Source organism: Cetorhinus maximus, chromosome 6, assembly GCF_964194155.1.
Source record: "Cetorhinus maximus chromosome 6, sCetMax3.hap1.1, whole genome shotgun sequence".
Taxonomy (NCBI): Eukaryota; Metazoa; Chordata; class Chondrichthyes; order Lamniformes; family Cetorhinidae; genus Cetorhinus; species Cetorhinus maximus.
The window spans coordinates 69,666,710-69,690,364 of record NC_135884.1 but is presented as its reverse complement, the minus strand read 5'-3'; the positions used below and the strand labels follow the sequence as shown (position 1 = coordinate 69,690,364).

The 23,655-nt window shown below is 46.0% G+C and overlaps 1 protein-coding gene across 1 annotated transcript in view; it reads right to left on the bottom strand.

Moving 5' to 3' along the window:
• The window catches only part of dnah1 (dynein, axonemal, heavy chain 1), a 532,475-nt gene that overhangs the window by 120,603 nt on the left and 388,217 nt on the right, over window positions 1-23,655 (bottom strand). Inside the window, 4 exon segments of the mRNA XM_078543835.1 lie at window positions 14,578-14,763; window positions 21,752-21,862; window positions 22,572-22,763; window positions 22,861-23,032. Coding sequence (XP_078399961.1) covers window positions 14,578-14,763; window positions 21,752-21,862; window positions 22,572-22,763; window positions 22,861-23,032 — 661 coding nt within the window.

Below are 23,655 nucleotides of genomic sequence, written 5' to 3'. Positions count from 1 at the left end.
GGAAGTTTCCAAGATTAGCTGATTTCAACTTGGGCTTTCTGAGGCCGCTCCAACCAGCCCTGGATTAGGAACAATCAACTCTTCAGGATGCACAGGTATGTGGACACTCAGGATAGAACTAGACTTGGAAAACCTGCTGACACTCACTGTAAAGACTTTAGTCAATATCGGTCACTTGGGAAAGTTAACTATGGTACTGTACCTTCACAGAGAACAGTCAATGCCTTCAGGAGAAGAGGGAGGAGAGAAATTGGAAAGACAAAAAAAAGTTAAAAATGATTTTAACTTGTTCTAAATTTCCATTTTCCTGATGCATAGTTTACATTGGGCAGAATTGCCCCTGACTTGCACTAACAGGTGTGAAAAAAGACATTTTACCCGCCGGCCGCAATGGTGGATTTTCGCACTGTATCGTCCCCTTCCCGCCTCATAAATTATGCAGTCACGGGAAGCATGCCCGATCGCTGGTGGCCGGCCTCCAGTTTGCTCGCCACGCCATTACCTCGCTGCTGCCTCACTCCAGGCACCATATTTAAACTGCAGCTGCATGCACAGTTCTCCTTGCTTGCAGTCCAGGACTGCTGCAGTGAAGACATGGCCCCAAAAGCTAAGAAGATTGCAGCCCCCTGATTCAGTGACGTATCCCTGGGATGCCTTTTGGACAACATGGAGGCCCAGTTGTACATATGTTGACAAGCTTTTCCAAGTGCGTGGCTGCTTTCCTCACCCTCTACCCTCCCCCCACCCCTCTCGGCATATGCTTGAGTACTTCCTTCAGTCTGTGCGGCCTTGCCACTGGCCCCACCCACAGTGGAGCCCTTGTCCCGGCCTTGCACTGAAAGCCAGCTTGGAAAAAGTGACTTGCCTGTGCCACCCCACCGAATGCACAATGAGGCGTTCCTTGATGTCCTACTGGCGATCCTCACAAGTGCTGCACAAGGTTGTGTGCACTCACCTCCGAGTTCCCCTCGAAGTTCAGCTCACCAGGTGCACGCCTTTTGAAGGTAGTTGTAAGTCACGCCAATGTGGGAGGTAAATTTGATATGAGGGGATGATTCTGGTGTGCGACCACAATGATGAGATGCAAATGCGTTAAAATTAACTTCCCGACGTTGAACAGTAGGAAATGTGGCCCTCCATTATGGGTGGAGCAGATGATTGCAAACTGGTTTTATGATGGCGCAAAACTAATTTTTTACCTTCTTGCCATATTGTCCATTTGTGCCTGTCATGACATTTGACGTCAACAGGTGCAGAAAATTCTGGCCATTGTTTCTGCGATGAATGATGCCATTGAAGAAGCTGTTGAAACTAGACAACGGGAGCCAAATAAGGAGTTACCTGGACACTTTGCTCCGGGAGGCGGTCACACTCCTCAAATTAGGTAATTCAAATTTGGTCTGTGATCAGCGACAGGAGGGTGTGATTGGAGGTGATGCAGGTTTGGGGGCCCAGGGGGTAGCATTCGAGGATCGTCAGCCCCTGCAACTGTCCAACAACTACAAGGTTCTTGCAGCTTGCGTGAATGAGAGCGGGGACTGCAATGAGGATGAATTGACCATGGCACCATGGTACAGGGAGCCCTTCAAGTGGGGGGAGGAAATAGGAATGTAGTAGTGGTAGGGGACAGTATAATTAGGGGGATGGATACTGTTTTCTGCAGCCATGAGCGTGAGTCCCAAAGGCTGTGTTGCCTGCCCGGTGCCAGGGTTAAGGACATTTCCTCAGGGCTGGAGAGGAACTTGGAGTGGGAGGGGATGGATCCAGTTGTTGTTGTCCATGTTGGTATCAACGACACTGATAGGACTAGAAAGGAGATTCTGCTGAAAGAATTTCAACAGTTAGGAGTGACATTATAAAGGAGAACCTCCGAGGTGGTAATCTCAGGATTATTACCTGACCCACGGGCAGACTGGCATAGGGTAAATAAAGTCAAAGAGTTAAATGCATGGCTCAAAGATTGGTGTGAGAGGAATGGGTTTCAGTTCAGAATGGGGTACTGGCACGAGTACTGGGGTAGAAGGGAGCTGTTCCGGTGGGACGGGCTTCACTTGAACCATGCTGGGACCAGTGTCCTGGTGAATCAAATAACTAGGGCTGTAGAGAGGGCTTTAAACTAAATAGGGGGTGGGGGAGGGTTCTGGAGAGGGGATATGTAGGCTAACAAAGCAAAAGGATATGGCAACATTGCTATTTAGCAGCTATTTAGATAATGATACCCAGAGTGTGACAGGAAGGGACAGAATGTACAAACATAAAAAAACAGCAGATAGGGTCAAAGGGAGAAAAAATGGTAAAAAGGCAAAATTAATGGCTCTTTACTTAAACGCACATAGTATTTGGAACAAAATAAATGAATTAACGGCACAGAGGTGAATGGGTATGAACTTATAGCCATTACGGAGACATGGTTATAAGAAGATCAAAGCTGCGAACTAAATATTCAGGGGTAGGTGACTTTTCGAAAGGACAGGCAGGAAGGAAAGGGTGGTGGGGTAGGTTTATTAGTACGAGATGGAATAAGTGCGATAGCAAGAAATGATCTTGGATTAGAAGACGTAGAATCCATATGGGTGGAGGTAAGAAATAACAAAGGAAGAAGACACTGGTGGGAGTAGTCTTTAGGCCCCCTAACAGTAGCTATACTCTAGGACAGAGAATAAATCAGGAGATAATGAGGGCATGTGAAAAAGGCCATATATTAATCATGGATGACTTTAATCTTCATGTAGATTGGAAAAATCAAATTGGCAGAGGTAGCCACGAGCAAGAATTCATAGAGTGTATTCAGGACTGTTTCCTCGAACAATATGTTGTAGATCCAACCAGGGATCAGACTATTTTGGATCTAGTAATGTGTAATGAGGCAGGTTTAATAAATGATCTCAGAGTAAAAGATCCCCTAGGAAACAGTGACCATAACATGGTAGAATTTAGCATTCAGTATGAGAGTGAGAAACTTGGGTCGGAAACAACTATGCTAATCTTAAACAAGGGTAATTACAAAGGAATGAGGGCAGAGTTGGCTGGAATGGACTGGGAGAGGAGTTTAGCAGAAAAGACGGCTGATGAACAATGGCAGATGTTTAAGAAAATAATTCATGACTCACAACAAAGATATATCCCAGTGAGAAAGAAGGATTCTAGGAAGGGGATAAACCAACCATGGTTAATCAAGGAAATTAAGGACGTATTAAATTGAAAGAAAAAACATACAACGTGGCAAAGATTAGTGGTAAGCCAGAGCATTGGGAAAGTTTTAAACACCAATAAAAGATGACCAAAAAAATAATAAAGAGGGAGAAAATAAACTTTTGAGGGTAAACTAGCAGGTAATATAAAAATGGACAGTAAGAGCTTCTTTAAATATATAAAAAGAGAGAGGCCAAGGTGAGCATAGGACCCTTAGAGAATGAAGCTAGGGAAATAATACTGGGGAACCAGGAAATGGCAGAGGAGATGAATGAATACTTTGCATCAGTCTTCATTGTAGAAAACATGAATAGCATGCCTAAAATACTAAATAATCAAGGTGCAAAAGGGGTAGAGAAATAAACACAATAACTACCACTAGAGAAAAAGTACTAGGGAAACTAATGGGGCTAAAGGCCGCTAAGTCCCCTGGACCTGATGGGTTGCATCCTAGGATATTAAAAGAAGTAGCTCCGCAAATAGTGGATGCACTGGTAGTAATCTTCCAAGAATCCTTAGATTCTGGAAAAGTCCCAATGTAATGCCCTTATTCAAAAGGGGAGGGAGACAAAAAACAGGAAACTATAGGCTAGTTAGCTTAACATATATCATTGGGAAAATGTTGGAGTCTATTATAAAGGATGTAATAGCAGAGCATTTAGAAATGCATATTATAATCAAGCAGAGTCAGCATGGCTTCATGAAGAGGAAATCATGCCTGACCAATTTATTAGAATTTTTTGAGGTGGTAACATGCAGGATAGATAAAGGGAAACCAGTAGATGTAATATATTTAGATTTCCAAAAGGTATTTGATAAGGTACTGCACACAAGGTTACTTAATAAGATAAGGGCCCATGGTGATGGGAGTAGTATATTAGCATGGATAGAGGATTGGCTAACTAATAGAAGACAGAGAGTTGGGATAAGGGAGGCATTTTCAGGATGGCAACCTGTAATCAGTGGAGTGACACACAGATCAGTGCTGGGGCCACAATTATTTACAATATATATTAATGACTTAGATGAAGGAAGTAAATGTACTATCGCCAAGTTTGCGGATGACACAAAAATAGGTGGGAAGGCAAGTGGTGAGGATGACATAAAGAGTCTACAGAGGAATATAGACAGGTTAAGTGAGTGGGTAAAAACTTGGCAGATGGAACATAATGTGGGAAAATGTGAGGTCATGTATTTTGGCAGGAAGAATAGAGGAGCTGAATATTATTTAAATGGAGAAAGACTCCAGAAAGCTACAGCAGAGAGGGATTTGGGAGTCCTCGTGCATGAATCCCAAAAAGCTAACATACAAGTTAATCATTTAATAGGGAAGGCAAATGGAATGTTGGCCTTTATTTCAAAGGGAATGGAGTATAAAAATAGGGAAGTCTTGCTAAAACTATACAAGGCACTAGTTAGACAACACCTAGAATACTGTAAACAGTTTTGGTCCCCTTATCTAAGGAAAGATATACTAGCATTGGAGGCAGTCCAGAGAAGGTTCAAAAGTTTGATCCTGGGTATTGGGGCGATTTTCTTATGAGGAGAAGTTGAGTAGGCTGGGCCTGTACTCATTGGAGTTTAGAAGAATGAGAGGTGACCTTATTGAACATATAAGATTCTTAGGAGGCTTGACAGGGTAGATGCTGAGAGGTTGTTTCCCCTTGTGAGAGAGTCTAGGACCAGATGGCATAGTCCTAGAGTAAGGGGTCGCCCATTTAAGACATAGATGAGGAGGAATTTCTTCTCTCAGAGGGTAGTGAATCTGTGGAATTCTTTACCGCAGAAGGCTGTAGAGGCTGGGTCGTTAAGTATATTCAAGGCGGAGATAGACAGATTTTTAATCAGTAAGGGAATCAAGGATATGGGAACAAGGCAGAAAAGTGGAGTTCAGGATTATTATTGAATGGTGGAGCAGACTTGATGGGCCGAATGGCCTACTTCTGCTCCTACGTCTTATGGTCTTATGGTCTAAGGAACTGTATTACTATCAACAGTGATATTGAACTAGATTTTACAGGTAGGCCCGAGGATCTGACATGGGCCTGGAGTTGGATGTTGCCGCTGCTTGTGAGTTTAGCAACCAGGAGGAAGTAATCTTGAGGTGATTTGCCAGTTAACTGCCAGCAAGTTGGGGGCCGACTTGTCAAGAAGCAGAGGTGGCCAGTGAAGTGGCAGATCGCTGCTGGAGGAGGCGGCCAGTACTCTTTGAATATCTTTGCTCTGCATTGAACAACCCTGCTGCCATCAATATCAACCACATTGGAGGCTTTAGGAAAAGGGTGCCTGAAGGCATCCCAGGTCGAGACACTGTTCAGTGATGTCTCTCTGCAGATTCTCCTCTAGGCTCCTTGGGAGGCCCTCTTCCCCAGGGACCATAGAAGGAGACCTGATGAAGTAAGCTTGGAACATAGGAATGTAGGAGCAGGAGTAGGGCATTCAGCCCATCAAGCCTGCTCCACCATTCAATTAGATCATGGCAAATCATCTTCCTCAACGCCACTTGCCCACACAATCGCCATGTCCCTTGATGTCATTAGTATCCAGAAATCTTATCGATTTCTGTCTTGAACATGCTCAATTATTGAGCTTCCACAGCCCTCTGGGTAGAGAATTCCAAAGATTCACCACCCTCTGTGTGAAGAAATTCCTCTTCATCAGAGACTTAAATGGCCTGCCCCTTATTCTGAGACACCGTGCCCTGGTTCTAGACTCACCAGCCAGCGGAAATGTTCTATTCACATCCACCCTGTCATACCCTGTAAGAATTTTGTAAGTTTCAACCTCTCATTCTTCAAAACTCCAGAGAATACATTTTCTTCAATCTTTCCTCATAAGACAATCCTGCCACCCAGGGATTAGTCTGGTGAACCTACGTTGCACTCCCTCTAAGTATTTCCTTCCTTAGGTAAGGAGACCAAACAGATACACAATACTCCAGGTGCGGTCTCACCAAGGCTCTATACAATTGCAGCAAGAGATCTTTACTCCTGTACTTAAATCCTCTTGCGATGAAGGCCAATATACCATTTGCCTTCCTAATGGCTTGCTGAACCTGCATGCTAGCTTTTAGTGACTCATGAACAAGGTTACCCAAGTCCGTTTGGACACCTGCCCTTCCCAATCTCTCACCATTTAGGAAATACTCTGCCTTTCTGTTTTTTCTACCAAAGTGGATAATTTCACACTTATTCACATTATATTCCATCTATCATGTTCTTGTCCACTCGCTTAGCCTGTCCAAGTCGCCTTGAAGTCTCCTTGCATCCTCCTCACATCTTAGATTCCCATCTAGTTTTGTGTCATCAGTAAATTTGGAAATATTACGTTTAGTTCCCACATTCAAATAATTTTCATAGATTGTGAACAGCTGTGGCCCCAGCACTGATCCTTGTGGTCATCGTTGATGGTCCCGCAGAATGACTTCAGATGACTGAGAAGCCCAAGTTTGGATCCACGGGCAGAATTTTCTGCCTATCGGGCTGGCGGTATGGGAATGGGCGCGGACCCAATTTCCGCCCGCGATTGGGCCCACGCCGTCATTTAACGTGGGTGGGCCAATTAAGGCCGGCCCAGCGTGAATCGCGGCTCCTGAGGACAGCGGGAGTGGGCAGGCGATGGCGGGTCTGCAATGACCGCCAGGTCCAATGGCGACCGAGCAGCCTGTTTTAAAAAGCTGCTGCAGCCTTTCCAAGGCTGTGAATCACGGCCAGTGGAAGGGCTCCCCAGAGCGCTGCTGCTGAGCAGGCCAGGCAGGAGGGTAGGGCACGGGAGCATTGTGCCCCTCGTTTTTCTGACGAATGCCTTGCTGCCCTCCTCGAGGAGGTGGCGGCACAGCGAGAGGTCTTCGTACCCCAGGATGGGAGGAGGAGGTCCCCCCCACATGACCAAACATGCCTGGGAGGAGGTGGCGGAGATTGTGAGCTCCCGCGATGTGGTGCGACGCACCTGGATCCAGTGTCGCAAGCGCTTCAATGACCTGTTGCGCTCGAAAAGGGTGAGTACCATGTTGGCATTGGTCACTTAACCCAGCAGGTAGGCTTTCTTCCCTGGCCGCAACCCCTCACCCTCTCCCCAAGTCTGAGTGTAGTGACTGCATCGAATCATTGACGGCATGTGTCCTTCGCTGGGTGAGCCAGCAGATATTGCCCATGCCGAGGTCACCCTGAGAGGGTGGTGACTTGATGGGTTCTGCACCCGCAGCATGTGGTACACTGAGACCCACATGACTGTTTTGGGAGCTGGAGGAGCTGAACCTTGGCGCAGTGCTGGAACTCCAGGACGTGTCAAAGTCAGGGTGATGACATGCTGGGAGGGGAGCTTCAAGGTGGCGTGGTAACGATCGATCTGCTGCCCTCTGCGCTCCACGTGCTTGCGCCTCATTGCTACGGAAGGTTAGACCACGTGGTGCCAAATGTGATGTAGGCAGCATTTGGCCAAGGGCAGAGGGGGGAGGGGACAGGCCTAGCATCTTTCTCTCCCCCCACCTTAAACCAGCTTATATTTCACCCCTCTCCTAACTTTACTCAGTTCTGCTGAAGGGTCATGAGGACTCGAAACGTCAACTCTTTTCTTCTCCGCCGATGCTGCCAGACCTGCTGAGTTTTTCCAGGTAATTCTGTTTTTATCTTTGTGTGCGTGTTCGGCAGCAGCGAGGTGAGGAGGCACTGGAGCCCTGCAATGTCCCACTCTGGTTAGGGTGGGCCAGCCACGAAGAGGTTCCAGGTACAAGTAGCACTAATCAATGCCCTTCTCTCCTTTTCAGGGGAAGAATGCACATAATGCCGCTGAATGGGTGAGGACTGGTGCAGGGCCGGCCCAGTTGGCGATTCTCAGCTGCTTCGAGCAGGAGGCCGTAGATTTGGAGAGGCGCCATACACCCAGGTCCACCAGTGTCGGTGAGGCTGGGTGCCACAGGCAGGTTTGTATACCCAGTAGTGAGATCATCATTGTTCTTCCAACAGCCATGGCAGTGCTGAATGTTCAGTGATTGAAGTTTGCAACATGGCTTGACCATTGCTTATGGAAGGATGAATGCATAATGATCCAGGGGACAGGGATACACATTGACATTGTCTCCATGTTAACTGATCCAATGTCCTTGTTCTTACTTTCAGCATCAGCGGAGCAGGGCCAGGAGGAGGAGGCACAGGAACCCCCTCTCACACCTGAGGGCCCTGAAATCTCGGACTCACCAGCGTCACACCATCTCTGCCAGGCAGGCACCAGCAAAGATACTAGCACCTCAGTGGGAATTAGAACATCGGCTAGTGTCCCAGGGCACAGCGGTGAGGGCACTTCACAGTTGCTGGAGGAGCTGGCAGAGACAGAGTGTGCCAATGGCGCCAGCAGTTAGAGGACTGCAGGGGACCAGGCACATGCTCAGTCGGTGGCTGATGATGTACTTCTGGAGTCATCCGCGATGCAGCAAATGCAGGAAAGGCAGCAGGGTGTGCAGGAGCATCTGATGGAGATACACGAGGCTATGCTTGGCTTGGTGTCTGTGGTGGGGGAGACTACGCAGACTATCGCCAGTGCAATGAGCCTCATGGTCGAGCACCATGCGTCCTCCAGGGAGAGAGTGGCGGCTCTCATGGAGAGGCTCCTCCAGGAGACCAATCATGGCTTCCTGGGGATGCGCTCGGATCAGCAAGCCCTCACATCGGCATTGACCTCAGCTGGTCAGTGCCAGTGTGGGAGATGGTCTGGGCACCAAGTTTCCCAGCTCGGTGTCCATCCATCCACGTGAGCAGGGAGGTCTGAACCGACCTCACGTCGGTGCAGCAGCTGTCTGTCGTCTCGGCGGGCTCCTCTCAGGGTGCTCTGGATGAGGGCGGCAGCTCCTCCACCCCTCTGCCAGTGACCGTTGCATCCGATGAGGCTGCGACGACTGGGGAGATGCCAGCTGTGGAACTGGCAGCTCCCTCCCAGGCGGGGCCAGCACAGGCTCCACGGGCCAGAGGATGGCCGCCAAGGTCATCGAGGCCAACAGGACAGCAGTGTGAGCAGGCTGTCTCAGATGCCACTCCCAGCGAGTAGCACCCGAAAATGTAAACATAAGGCACCTTAGGCACACCATGGGTTTATCACTGGTGCCTTTGTGTTGACCCGCAATGAGGTCTTTGAGTTGGTTTGATGTTTAACACCTTTGTCATTTTGTTTTTTTAAAGTTCCTTTTGTTGTAATATTAAATTCAGACATGTCACCATGGCTGAGGGTGCCTCTTCTGCAGGTGGATGGTTACCAATAGTGTTATGAGTGATTTGTGGGACATTCAGCTTTATTAATAAGGCCCTTAGTTAATGTTCCTATCCAGGCAGATTTTACACTTAGGTATCGAGTAGAGGCTTGTCCTGGAGATCCATATGTGGTATGCTAGCTGAAGGTTCGTTTGATTAAAGCCTCCCGGGTTTCCCTGCCTCCCTGGAGTATGCCCGGGTCAGTGTCTACCCCCTCAGCATTTCCCTGTGTGTGCTCATCCTTGGACTCACTGCTGGACTCATCGTGTGCAGCTGCAGCCACAGCACCTACATCTTCTTCGTCCACAGCGTTTCCCCTTTCCGGCGCAAGATTGTGGAGAGCGCAGCATGCAACCACTATCAAGTGATACACGATCTGGGGGTTACTGGAGTGTGCCCCCTGAACGGTCCAGGCATCGGAAGCACATCTTGAGAAGACCGATGGCTCTCTCCACCACAGCCCTTGTGGAGGCATGGCTCCTATTGTACCGCTGCTCAGCTTCTGTTCTTGGATGGCGGAGAGGTGTCATGAGCCATCTTCTGAGGGGATAGCCCTTGTCACCCAGCAGTCATCCATCAAGCCGGGCTAGAGCACTGAAGAGACCCGGCACCTGGGAGTGTCGGAGGATGTAGGCGTCATGGGAGCTGCCTGGGTACCTTGCACAGACTTGTAGAATCAGCATCTTGTGATCACACACTATCTGCACGTTCATGGAGTGGAAGCCCTTCCTTTTGACGAAGGCACCGGGCTCACCTGCTGGCACCTTGATGGCCACATGTGTACAGTCTATTGCACCCTGGACACGGGGGAAGCCAGCAATCACCATAAAGCCTCTGGCTCGCTCTGTCTGGCTTGCCTGGTCCCAACGGTAGTGGATGAAGGTCACTGCACACCTGAACAGAGCGTCTATAACCTGTTTGACACAAGTGTAGACAGCTGATTGAGAGACACTGCAAAGATCATCCACCGACCCCTGGAAGGAGCCAGAGGCATAGGTTGAGGGCAGCTGTGAACTTTAGAGCCACTGGCATGGGGTGTCCACCCACACAGTTAGGAGAGATCTCAGGGCCTATCATCTGACAGATATAGTTGACTGTCTCCCTCGAGAGACGGAGCCTCCTTCGGCTCTGCACCTCGGACATATTGAGGTAGCTGCTTTGCCGTCTGTATACCCTGGCAGCAGGATAGTGGCGTCTTCTATGGCCCCTTCCACCTTGGAGCACCTCTTGGCCCTGCACCCCTTGTGCCTGTGTCCGTCTTCCCAAAGATAGCTCCCCAGGAGACTGAATGTGCACTCCTAGCCTCCCCCTTCTAGCCCTCCCTTCCTCCTCAGAGGAGGTTTCTCCTGTGGAGAGTTCAGCTCCCATTCCCAGGCTAAGGGTAGGCTTCCTGAAACCTGCAGGCCTAAAAAAGATTCCTCACTGCAGCGTGCTGACCTGAAAGTTGAGTCCAGTCCAAGCAGCTGGTATGCGTTTAGAAGTATTGCAGATCACACAGGCAAGTATCAGTAACTTTGAAAAATTAATATTTCACAGAACACACTTTCAACCCCACTGAGCCCTCTTATCCCACCTGTGGATGAGGTTTGTACAAATGTGTCCTACCCACCTGCCCGTTGCGCCTGTGCGCTGACCCGAAGATCGCACGGGCGCTGAAAAATCGCTGTAGATTGGCGCCTCAAGGGCCTTAAGTGGCCTGTTAAATAATGGTGGGTGCGCATTGGATATCATCGCACGCCCGCCCAACGAAATATCATGATGGCGCGAAGTGACATTAGGATGCTTGCCCGAAGTCACCGCGTGTCATTTTATGCGTCGGCGTGCGGGTCCTGCCCCCGCACGCCAACGGGAAAATTCTGCCCCACATGTTCTTCCATAGTGGGGGCACATTGTTGCGTAAGGGAGCGGAAATCGCAGCCCCGGATTGGCTTCCTTCTCCTTCCTCTGCTGCCGCCATTCCACCTCGCTGTCAAGTCACTGAGCCTCAAAGTGGCTTGCGTCTTGATGGACCAGGTGGTGCCATGTCGAGCACTTGGCAGCATTCTCCTCCCAGATAGTGGTGTTAATGCCTCCGTGCTTTAGGGCAACCTTGAGCATATCCTTATACCTTTTCCTTTGACCGCCCTTTGAACGTTGGCCAGCGGAGAGTTGTGAGAAGAGAACCTGCCGAGGGAGGTAGTTGTTGGGCATCTGGATGCAAAGGCCCATCCATCAGAGTTGGTTCGACATGAGCAGGGCTTCAATGCTAGTAGAAGCAGCTTCATGGAGGACACTCGTGTTAGTCCAGCGGTCCTCCCATTTGATCCCCAGGATTCGATGCAAGCACCGCTGAGGGAAGCTCTCAAAGATCTTAATGTGGCGTCGGTAGACAGTCCATGTTTCGCTGCAGTAGAGGAGGGTGGTCAACACAACGGCCTTATATACCAGAACCTTTGTTGACTTGCAAAGGTCCCTGTTGTCAAGGGCATGTTGGCGCAGCTTGAAGAAGTAGCACTGGCACAACTGACTTGGTGTTGTACTTCCTCATCGATGGTAGTCCCTTGGGAGAGGTGGCTGACGAGATAAGGGAAGGGCTGCACATACTCCAGAGCCACCCCATTTATGTGGATGGCGCGGGGGATGCTCCACCTGCCCGGGGAAGGTTGGTGAAGGACCTTCACCTTGGCGATGTTTAAGGATAGGCCGAGTCTCTTATACGAGCTGTTGAAGAGGTCAAGCGTCCTTTGCATGTCCTGTACAGAGTGAGCCATCATGCAGCAGTGAATGTCCATGGTGGTAAGTTTTGTTTTTGCCCGGAAGCGACTAAGGTTGAAGAGCTTCCTGTCCGGACGATACTGAATGCTGACACCAGGCGGTAGGTCATCTCGGATGAGATGGATGATGACGGTCAGGTAAATGGTGATCAAGGTGGGAGAGGTCACCCTGGTCCGGATGTGAAAGGTGTCGGTTTCAGATCCTCCACTCAGGACGGTGACGGTCATGCTGTCACCCAGGAGTCTCAGGATGGTGACAAACGTCAATGGGCAATCAAAGCGTTGGAGGGCAATCCATAGAGCTTCACGATTTAAAGAATCAAACACCTTGGTCAGGTCGATGAAGGCGAGGAACAATTCTTGATTTTGCTCCTGACATTTTTCCTGAATTTGTCTAGCCACAATGACCATGTTCACAGTCCCCCGGGATGGTCGGAAGCCACACTGGGTTTCTGGGAGGATCTCCTCAGCGACCGGATGAAGGCGGTTCAGGAACATGGGGCCAGGATTGTTGTGGTACCCCACTAGTAATAGCCTGCATTCCTGAGAATGACCCTTTTACTCTTAGTACCTTTTTTCACTCTGTTAACCAATTCTCAATTCATACCAGTATATTCCCTCCAATCTCAAGTGCTCTAATTTTGTTGACTAACCTCTTGTGTGGGTCCTTATCAAAAGCCTTCTGAAAATCCAAATACATCACATCCGCTGGTTCTCCTTTATCTATACTAAAAGTAACATCCTCAAGAAACTCCAACAGGTTTGTCAACCATGATTTCCCTTTCATAAATGCATGTTGACTCTGCCCAATCATATTATTTTCCAAGTATCTAGTTATCACATCCTCTATAATAGATTCTAACATTTATCCTACTACTGACATCAAACTAACAGGTCTGTAGTTCTCCTTTTTCTCTCTCCCTCTCTTAAATAGCGGGGTTACATTTGCTATTTTCGAGTCTGCAGGAACCTTTCCAGTATCTGTAGAATATTGAAAAATAACCACAAACGCATCCACTATCTCTCTAGCTACTTCCTTCAACATTCTGGGGTGTAGCTCATCAGCTCCTTGGATCTTGGATGGAGACCACAGAGGAGGTGATCAACCATGGGGTCATCTGTAGAACCTGGCAGTAGTGCCGCAAGCGGGAGAACTTATTCGTTCAGCCAAGCTGAATGCTTCACACCTTGTTTCCCTTCAGCATTTACGTGGCACATGTGAGGGTGATGTAGTTGGAGAGGGAACATCCACCCAGTCAGTAGCAATGGGGTCAGATAGCAGCATATGATGTCAGAAGCATGGCTTCATCTTCGTCAACAGGCACTTGTTTGTCAGTGCAGACTGTAGCAAGATTGCTCCAGAGTGGCCACATGTGCCTCAACAAGAACAGCTAGTTTGCTGATAGCTTAGGTGCTGTGCTTGCCTTTGTCAGGTAACTAACATTGTTCATCTTTGTTCTGCTGCAAAAGAAAAGCTATAGTGCAAAGGAAAGGCCCAGATTGGCTACAGGGTCTCTTTCTTGACTATCCTGACACCAGTGGAGTAGGGAACCTTGGGATTGGTAGGGCAGCATATCGAGGTTCTGAAGCCCCTTGGTCCCTATGCACTTTTGGAAAATTCAAAATACCCCTTAAAATAGCTTTCAATTGGCAATTAACTGCCTTAAATACCTTCTTGCCACATCGAAGCACGCTGTCCTCCCACCATGCCATATGAACCTTAGAAAATTTGGATTTGACATGAAGATGCTGCATTTCCCTTACGGCATCTTCCATCATGATATTCCGCACCATTCCCCCTTCACCCCCTCACCCGACTCCGCGCCTGTCTTCAAAGGACCCAGAAAATTCCAGCCTTTGTGATAATACTAGGCACAACCTTGTAGAATGCACAAGGAGAGATCAGAAAGGTGGGGGAAGAGAGAGATCTGATGGAAATTGATCACTAGCCGCTCTCATGTATCACCTTTGGAATGGTACAGAGTTCTCAGGTTGGAGATAATGGACTGCGTGGGGAGTAGAAAAGGGAAAATTTAATTTTTCTTAGCATAAATGGAGGTCAACTTGCTTCAACTCTGGATGTTAATTGTATATTAATTGTGTGTCGGTGGAGGGCATTAATTGGGGATTCACATTGCAAAATAAATAGACACAGACTGAAATTGTGACTATTGGTAATGAGGTGTATGGTTGCAATGTGTAGCTTTGTAAATAAGTACTTGTAAAAATGTGTAAAGATTGGCTCTAGTTCTATCCTTCATCAACTGGACTTCTGGATTATAATAGTTAACGCGTTTGTTTCACGTGACCAGGTACATGATCCCCAAAAGCCATATGAGAAAGCTACAGGGCACATTGGAAACAACTGATAAGGAAAACACCAGGAAGTTTACCTCTGTAACGTCGTTTTTGTTCAGGGACTTCAGACTGGCTAAAGCTGCATCCAAAGCAGGCAGTGCCTCATCTAAATCTTTTTGAGCATCGTCAGCAATTGACTGGGCTACATCTGCCTTTGTTGAAGCCTTTGCTTCCTCTTCACTGACGGCCTTTCGTGTTTCCTCTGCAATAGCAGTATCAACCTGGAACACAGGAGGCCTATCAGCAACAGCGTGCAAGTAAACAAAAGTTCTACAAATCCCGAATATCAGTAAATATAGGCCTTACCTGCAAGTTTTCACAAAAAGTCAATAAAATTCCCGATGAAGTAGCAACAATGTGCAATCCATGCAATAACTCTCATTAAATTTTGAGTTATCTACTAGTTTGTACAGTGTGAAAAATGAACTAATCAACATAACGATCACATTAACATGAATGCTGCTTACTTTGAAGAGAAACAATGTAGTTATCACAGCATCTGCTTTGTTGAAATAGTTAGATTCAGTATGGCACTTTCATTGATTATCCTTCAAGTGGATTAGGTCAAGAGGATCTCAGTGGGTCCTTTTAAAACTTTGAAAGGCTTCTGCAGTAGATCTGTGAATGTCATCTGAAACTCCTCTCTCTTTGTTGCACTTTAAGCTACACAGGATCACTGTGGCTGGGTCAAAATTGTGGAACTTCCTAACAGCATTTTGAGTGAACCTACATCACGTGGGCCACAGTGGTTCAAGAAGGCGGCTAACCATCACCTTCTCAAGGGCATTTAGGGATGGCCATTAAATGCTGGTCTAGCCAACAACGCGCTTGTCCTGTTAAAGAATAAAAAGGTCAGTATGGTGCTCCTGGCCCATTCCTCAGTAATGTTTGAGCAAGTAGTTAGTGAGGGTGAATGATACCTTAGGGTGAGTTTTAATTTCATCGATCCAGCAGAAACTGGTGCAACTGGAGTTAGAATCCTAGCATTAGACTTACGGCTGGAATTCTGTCCTGTTGCCATTTTCCCATCAATTTCAAAGGTGGATTTGGTGCCTTTCTGACTCGGGCAAGATCCTCAAGGATACATTTAAATCGGGATCCTGTGACCTGCATAGAACCCAAAGCCATTTTAGGGTCTTACCGAGGCAGAGTGTCTGCTGGGACACTCTGATTAGTAAAACCCAACATGTGGTGTGGAAGAATCAGGGGCCTTTCAAGTTAAGTGAAAAGCATATTTTTGTGGGGCTAGGCTGCTGCTTTGAGTTCTCCCTCCAATTCCACAATTGTAAACCTCCCTGGATCACCATGTTGCTAGCTGAGTGGCCACTATTCTGCTTGATATTGTGCCAGCTCAAAGCTGGAGAGTTGCACTGGGGCATCCATTTGGTGGGGGGCAACACAGTGGCTCCAGGTTAATGAGGCTCGATCCTCAAAATGGGTTGGGCCTCCCACTGTAATATAGCACATCTCTATTACTGTTTCAGCCCACCTGCTGCTGAAATATTGATCCATGCTTTCGTTACATAGAAACATAGAAAATAGGAGAAGGAGTAGGTCATTCGGCCCTTTGAGCCTGCTCCGCCATTCATTATGACCATGGCTGATAATCCAACTCAATAGCCTGCTCCTGCTTTCTCCCCATATCCTTTGATCGGTTTCGCCCCAAGAGCTATATCTAACTCCTTGAAAACATACAATGTTTTGGCCTCAACTACTTTCTGTGGTAGCGAATTCCACAGGTTCCCCACTCTCTGAGTGAAGAAATTTCTCCTCATCTCAGTTCTAAATGGTCTACCCTGTATCCTCAGACTGTGACCCCTGGTTCTTACTCCCCCACCATCTTTCCTGCATCTACCCTGTCTAGTCCTGTTAGAATTTTATAGGTTTCTATGAGATCCCCCCTCATTCTTCTGAACTCCAGCGAATATAATCCTAACCGACTCAATCTCTCCTCATATGTCAGTCCCGCCATCCCAGGAATCAGTCTGGTAAACCTTCGCTGCACTCTCTCTATAGCAAGAACATCCTTCCTCAGATAAGGAGACCAAAACTGCACACAATATTCCAAGTGTGGTCTCATCAAGGCCCTGTATAATTGCAGCAATTACCTCCAGACTTGACTATTCCAAAGTTCTCTTGGGCAGCATCCTAACTTCCATCCTCTGTAAACTTGAAAACAAAAACAGAATTACCTGGAAAAACTCAGCAGGTCTGGCAGCATCGGTGGAGAAGAAAAGAGTTGACGTTTCGAGTCCACATGACCCTTCAACAGACAGTTCTGTTGAAGGGTCATGTGGACTCGAAACGTCAACTCTTTTCTTCTCCACCGGTGCTGCCAGACCTGCTGAGTTTTTCCAGGTAATTCTGTTTTTGTTTTGGATTTCCAGCATCCGCAGTAGTTTTTTGTTTTTATCTCTGTAAACTTGATCTCATCAAAAACTCTGCTGTTGGTATGCTAACTTGCAGCAAATTTTGTTCACCCATCACTCCTGTGCTTGCCAACTTACATTGGCTCCCAGTCCACTAAGGCCTTGAATTTAAAATTCTCACCCTTGTATTCAAATCCCTCAGTGGCCTTGTCTCTCTCAATCCCTTCAACCTCCTCCAGCTCTATGACTCTCCATGAACACTGCTCTCCTCCTATTCTGACCTCATCGTGCATCCACATTTTAATCACTCCACCATTGGTAGCCTTGTCTTCAGCTGCCTGTGCCTAAGCTATACAATTCCTTCCCTAAACCTCTCCACCTCCCAACCTTTCTCTCCTCCTTTACACAAGTCCTTAATACATATCCCTTTGACTATGCTTTTGATCACCTGTCCGAAGTCTCCTTATGTGGCCCAGTGTCAAACTTTGTCCAACTACGTTCCTGTGAAGCCTTGGGGACATTTTACTATGTTAAAGATGCTCTATAAATGCAATTTTTTATCACTGTTGTTAACCTTTCCTCATAACAAAGATTTCTGATGGCCACAATAATCATGGTTTACTGGCTTCTGTACCCTCTCATAGGCAATAACATTGTTGTGGATAAGAGGCTAGAAATGCACACAGTACCTCAAATGGAATGGCAACAATGTCTGACACACAAACAAGCCAACTCTTTTCTGGTTAGATTCCATTTTCAATCAAACAAAAAAAAAATTTAATTCTCTAAATTTAGAGACCTTAAAAGTGGTGCCAGACATCCATCTTGATTCTTATGCACGCCATTTTTGAATTCATCTGTTTAAAATCCAGACGTCACTCAATTAAGGAACAACTAACCGTTTTTATGCTAGCTTGGCACTTCTTAAGCAGTTAATGAACTTTTTTAATTGGCAGAAATGACAAAACTGTCCTCAAACCACCTGAGGAGTGGCAGGTTAACTGAAGAACACTGGAGAAAGCAATGTCAGGATGAAAATTTTGGGAAGCCCGACACACTGCCTAGGTTTCCTAACCGACAACCTGCTCACTCCCATGTGATGTCCTCTAAATCCTCAGCTGGGAGGGGTAAATAATACCAAACAGCTGAGATTAAATTGGAGCAGTTCCCTCAGAATTCCAAAATAAATTTGAAAACAAAGGACTGGTAAAATAAGCAGTTTATGGTCTCCTTAGCTTTTTTTCTAGAGATAGTAGGTCTGAACTAATAGATTTTGAATTTATTTCTGACAATTGTGTCCGTGATATTCTGTACAGAAAATTTGATTTGTTATAGTCCTACTTCGAATTGAGGGGATGTTGTGTTGGGAGAGTGACATTTACTGAGACTTTATCAGATGATCTATGAAAAAGTTGATCTGTGTACAAAAAATCCCACTGAACAATGAATAACTTAAGTTCCATGAGTGTAAATGACCCTGAGGGGTACTAGTGGCAGTCAGTTTAATGTTTGCACCTGATTTACATCTGCCACTGAAGACTTTCGGTGTTAACTAATAGCTGTGGCCAATCTTGCCCTTCTTTCATAGTGTTTACTCAAACTCTGACTGGAGATAGCACAATTTTCTCTTGTTGATGGCGGGAGCAGGAACCAGTGATAATCCGATGGGAAGAGATGAAAATAGTATTGGGGGCTGTAACGATGCCATCTAGCCCCAAATTAACATATACAAAAACAAATTACATTTATATAGTTTCTTTAACATTGTAAAGTATCCCAAACTGCTTCATAGAAGCATTACAGAGAATCACTTGCAATGGCTTCTCTTTCTGCTCCTACACCATTGCTGCTTATATCCTCCAAGGGTCTATCCTTGGCCCCCTCTTATTTCTCATCCACGTATTCCTCCTCCTCAACATCAACCAAAGGCACAGCATTAGTTTTCACGTGTGCTGATGACACCCAGCCCTACTTCACCACCACCTTTCTCAAAAATCCTCCATTGTTGATAAATGATCAGGCTGCTTATCTAACATCCAGTACTGGACAAGCATGAATTGCCTCCAATTAAATATTGGGAAGGCTGAAGCCTTTGATTTTTGTTCCCGCTCCAAACTCTGTTCCCTAGCTACCAACTCCATCCCTCTCCCTGGCAACTGTCTGAGCTTAAGCCAGTTTTTTTGCAACCTTGGTGTCACATTTGATCCCTAGATAAACTACTGACCTCATATTTGTGCCATCACTAAGACCGTCTATTTCCATCTCCATAACACTGCCTGCCTTTGCCCCATTGTAGCTCACTGCTGCTGAGATCCTTTCATGCTTTCATTACCTCTAGACTTGACTATTCCAAATGCACTCCTGGCTGGTCTACCATATTGCACCCTCCGTAAACTTGAGGTTATCCAAAACTCTGCTGCTGTGTCTTAACTCACATCAAGTTCTGTTGCCCCATCACTCCTGTGTTCACTGACCTAAATTGGCTCTCAACCAAGCAATGCCTTGACTTTAAAATTCTCATCCTTGTTTTTAAATCCCTCTATGGTCTCACCCCATGCTATCTCTATAATCTCCTCCAGCCCCACAATCCTCCAAGTTATGTACACCTTGCTGCCTTTCTACCTTGTTTTCTTCCTTTAAGACACATTTTAAAACTTTCTTCCTTAACTAAGCTTTTGGTTATCTAACTAATATCTCCTTAGGTGAATCAGTGTCATATTTTGTTCTATAATGCTCCTGTGAAGTGCCTTGGGATGATTCATTACGTTAAAGGCACTAAATAAATATAAGTTTTGTTGTTACCAGACAAAAATCGATACTGAACCAGAGATATTAGGAGGGGGTGACTAAAAGTTTGGCCAAAGAGGTGGACTTTTATCAAGTTCTCGTTGGATGAGAGGGACATAAAGACCTGAATTTTTCGTTCGTTGGGCGTGCGGGATCACCGGGCTCAAGTGGACGGGAAATGGACCCCCAACCGCGATCAGCCAATTAGTGGCCAGCCAGCATGAAACATGCACTGAGAAAGGCTCAGCACTGCCGGTGGGGGCGGGAAGAGGGCAGGCGCCGATGTCACCGTGGATGTTAGTGAGTGCTTCCAGTGAGCTATCTGAAGTCAGACAGCTGCCTCAGGGAGCTGCAGACATCCACAGAATAAACAAAACAACAAAAATGCTGCAAAATATGTCCATGCAGCACAATCAAGCACCTGAAAGCATACCTCATAAAAAAAAGTCCCCAGATATCTCTTTTTATTTTACTTCCCCATGGAGATTTCATCCCACCCTGGATCGAGGTTTGAGCAAAAATGTAAAGGCTGCCTGGCCAATTGGCCCGTCCGCCAACCATAAAAGTGTACAATCCACAAAAAATTGCTTTCAATTGCCTCCTTATTGGGCTTAATTGCCCGCTTAATTGTCGACAGGCATGCTTCCAACTGCTGCGCATGTCCGCCGAACGAGATATCGCACTATTTTGTGTCTGGAAGGGTCAGGCAAACGCCTGCCCATGGGTCATTAAATTCTGGCCAAAAAGTTGAATGCCAAATGTGGGAGAAATGAGGGAGGTTGTACAAGAAGAAACAAAAGTTGGAGGAATGCAGAATTCCTGGAGGGTTGGAGACGTTACAGATACTGTAAGGGACAAGACATGCGGGGATTTAAACACAAGGATAAGATTTTAAATTTTAAGGTTTGGAGGTCTAGGATCAAACATGGGACATTAAGGACAGGAATGATGGGTGAGCAGGACATGGTTTGGGATAGGATATGGGCAATCCTGTTCTTGCTAAACAAGTTTATATCCCTGAGACTCTCACAGGTTGCCGATGGGAACTCTGGCCCCGAGGATCAAAGTTTTCTCAAAAATCAGAACGGACTAAACTTGGTGAATCTTTGACACTTCAATTTTCCTCCCAATTTTTGTCCCACTACTACTGTAACTGTCTCTTTTATGTCCTTATTCTCCATATTAAATTATTTTACCCTAAACCTCATGTTATTTGCAATTGCGGGCTACATAGAACGTATTGACTATTTACTAGCCTGATTGTAGGCACTGTACCTACACTCCTGTAAAACAGTAACCAAACTAGTCAACTTAACTCAATTATATTTTAAGTGTAAAGTTTAAGTGCACAGTCCAGGAAGGGTGTGAAGCTGACTGATTCCCACTAAGGACTCCCTGCTAAGAGTATGGAATTGGTCTTACACTGTCCATTGGTGATCAATGTTCTTGTCAATATATCCTGCATTATTATGCTGACTGCAAAGGTGGTACTTTCAGGCTATGAGCAAAGTAAGTAGTAGCAATAGTAATACTAGTAGTGCAGATTAAAAAGAAAACAAAACTGCAAATGTTAAGAAAAAAATTCTGGAAATACAGAACAAGCAAAAAAGATTTTCTGCATTCAAGAAGGGGCTGGATCAGTTGTTGATTGAGGTAAAGATCATATCAATTAAAATTGACTTTACAGAGAACACTTAGTCCATATCATTTTCCTGACTGGTTTTGATCACCTGAGAGGGTTGGGGGGATTTTTCCAGGTACCCTTTCCTTCAATCGCCCAAAGTTTTCTCTCTGCTTTTTTCCTATCCCAAAGGATTATTACATGGCTGCAAGGAAGTGTTTAGTCATGATCCTTCAACCACAATTCTGCGCAGCAGGCTCGATTAACAATTTGGCCTTTTTCTGCCTGTCAATTTAGTATGTATTCATATTAACCTTTCTGGAAACAAATCCCTTGTCAGCACAGGAGTATTTTCTCTTCAGATGCTGTATATTTCTGTATTTTCTGTTTTAACTTTAGATGATATCCACCATCATAGTAAATTTGCTGTACCTTTATTTTTTCCATGGTTGTTATAGTATCTTGTGCTGCCTCCTCTAGAAGGGGTCTCATTGATTCCAACTCTTCCTGCATTCTAGCCACATCCTCTGCAGTGCGCAGAAGCTACAGCAGAAAAAAGTAAAATTTTAGGAAATATTTCACTGAATGGCATACAGATTGAAAAATGTGCCAGCATAAACAGTCAGTGATCTAAATTTAATGCTTTGGTGTTGAAATATTGTTCCATGAGCAATCATACTGAGCACTGAAGTGATTGTAAACCTATTCTTAACCTGAATTCAGCTCTGTAGAATCTTGGGCTATGGTCATGCACTATTGTGTGAACAGAACTTGTCTCACACATTCAGGGGACTAATAATTTACATGGTCTGGGAAAGCCACAGGCTGTAGGTTCAGGCCTAGGCCCATCAGCTAGCAGAGCTTTTTGCCAGTGGCCTCAGGATGAAGGTTTTTCAGGGCTGCAGCAGCATGTCTGGCCTTGCACAAATGCAGGCTGGAGTGCAACATCCTGGGGAAGGGGTGAGGGAAAAGAAGGAAAAGCTTTGTCTGCAATTCTTTGTCCAATGATCCAGGACAAGTATAGCGCCATGTTTTTTCTGGGTATTCTGCTATGTGGTGTCCAGCAAGCCAGCATGCTTGCTAGTACCCTGCTGTGATCAGCTAACACAACACTGACCATGAAACAAACCTAGCACCTTGCTGCTGATTATGACTCCATTACTATCAAACCCAACTAACAGAGTGATGGGGAGCTTAAGGTTACATATTTAACAGTTTGCCATAGCACTATGTATGGCATTGAGTACATCACCTTGTCCAGGCCACCTTTCATCCTGTTTCTATCAGTTTTCAGCATCTGTATCTTCATACCAATCAGCACAGAGAAGAGGCTGAGCAAATCCAGGTAACTCTTGGGTGTGATGTAGTTGTATCTGGAAAGCTCACTCCGATACTGCAGGGACTTCTTTGCAACAGTTTGGTGAATAGAGACACACATCTTGACCTTGGGGGAAGAAGTGAAGAAAGCTAAGTTTTGCATGCAGATTTAAACAAGAAGTTGCAGAGCATAAATTTGAAGATCCCAACAATTGAAGCCTCACCAGTGCAGTCATGACGTCTGGCCTGGCCTCGAGCTCCGGCAGCTCCCCTAGGTAGTTATTAGCAACAGACATGAGTGCTTCAGTTGGCCATTCATTAAACCAGTCAATGGTACAGCATGTTACAAGGGATGGGAACTGGCGCAGGCGAGCCCTGAACACTTCTCCAATTGGGCTGGGGGCATGAAAACACAGCAGATTCTGATCAAAATTACGCACACAAAAGATCACATGAAGCCTTTTGTCATGCAGTGTTCAGTTAATTACATAACAAGGAGTGTGATTTACCAAAAACCAGATTACCAAAACAGTTGATAGGTCACTTTGATGGGTGACTTACATCCTGGTATTCCAGATTAGCTCACAAACTATTTATGGATGTTAATAAATCACAGAGCTAAAAATTGATCACAAGTTGATGTAACATAGAAACATTCCTATCAGCACTGTAAGTGAACCTACACCAGATGAACTGTAATAGTTTAAGGAGGCATCTCACCATCACCTTCTCAAGGGCAATTAGGGATGAGCAACAAATATTGGACTTGCCAGCAATGCTCACATCCAATGTAAGAATAAAACAAATTAGAAGTGCCAATCAGTCTGGCTATTTAGGGTGGCAGCGCTACAATACAACCAAGCTCACTTGTATAAAAGTTATGATCAAGAAATACGTTTTGGGTTTCCACAGCTTCCCTCAAGGCTGGAGAAAGGTTCCTACAGATCAGCAATGTTAAGACCATGTTGTTGACTTACATGGGTAGGCTGGCAGCTCAGCCATCTGTGGGCAGAAATAAA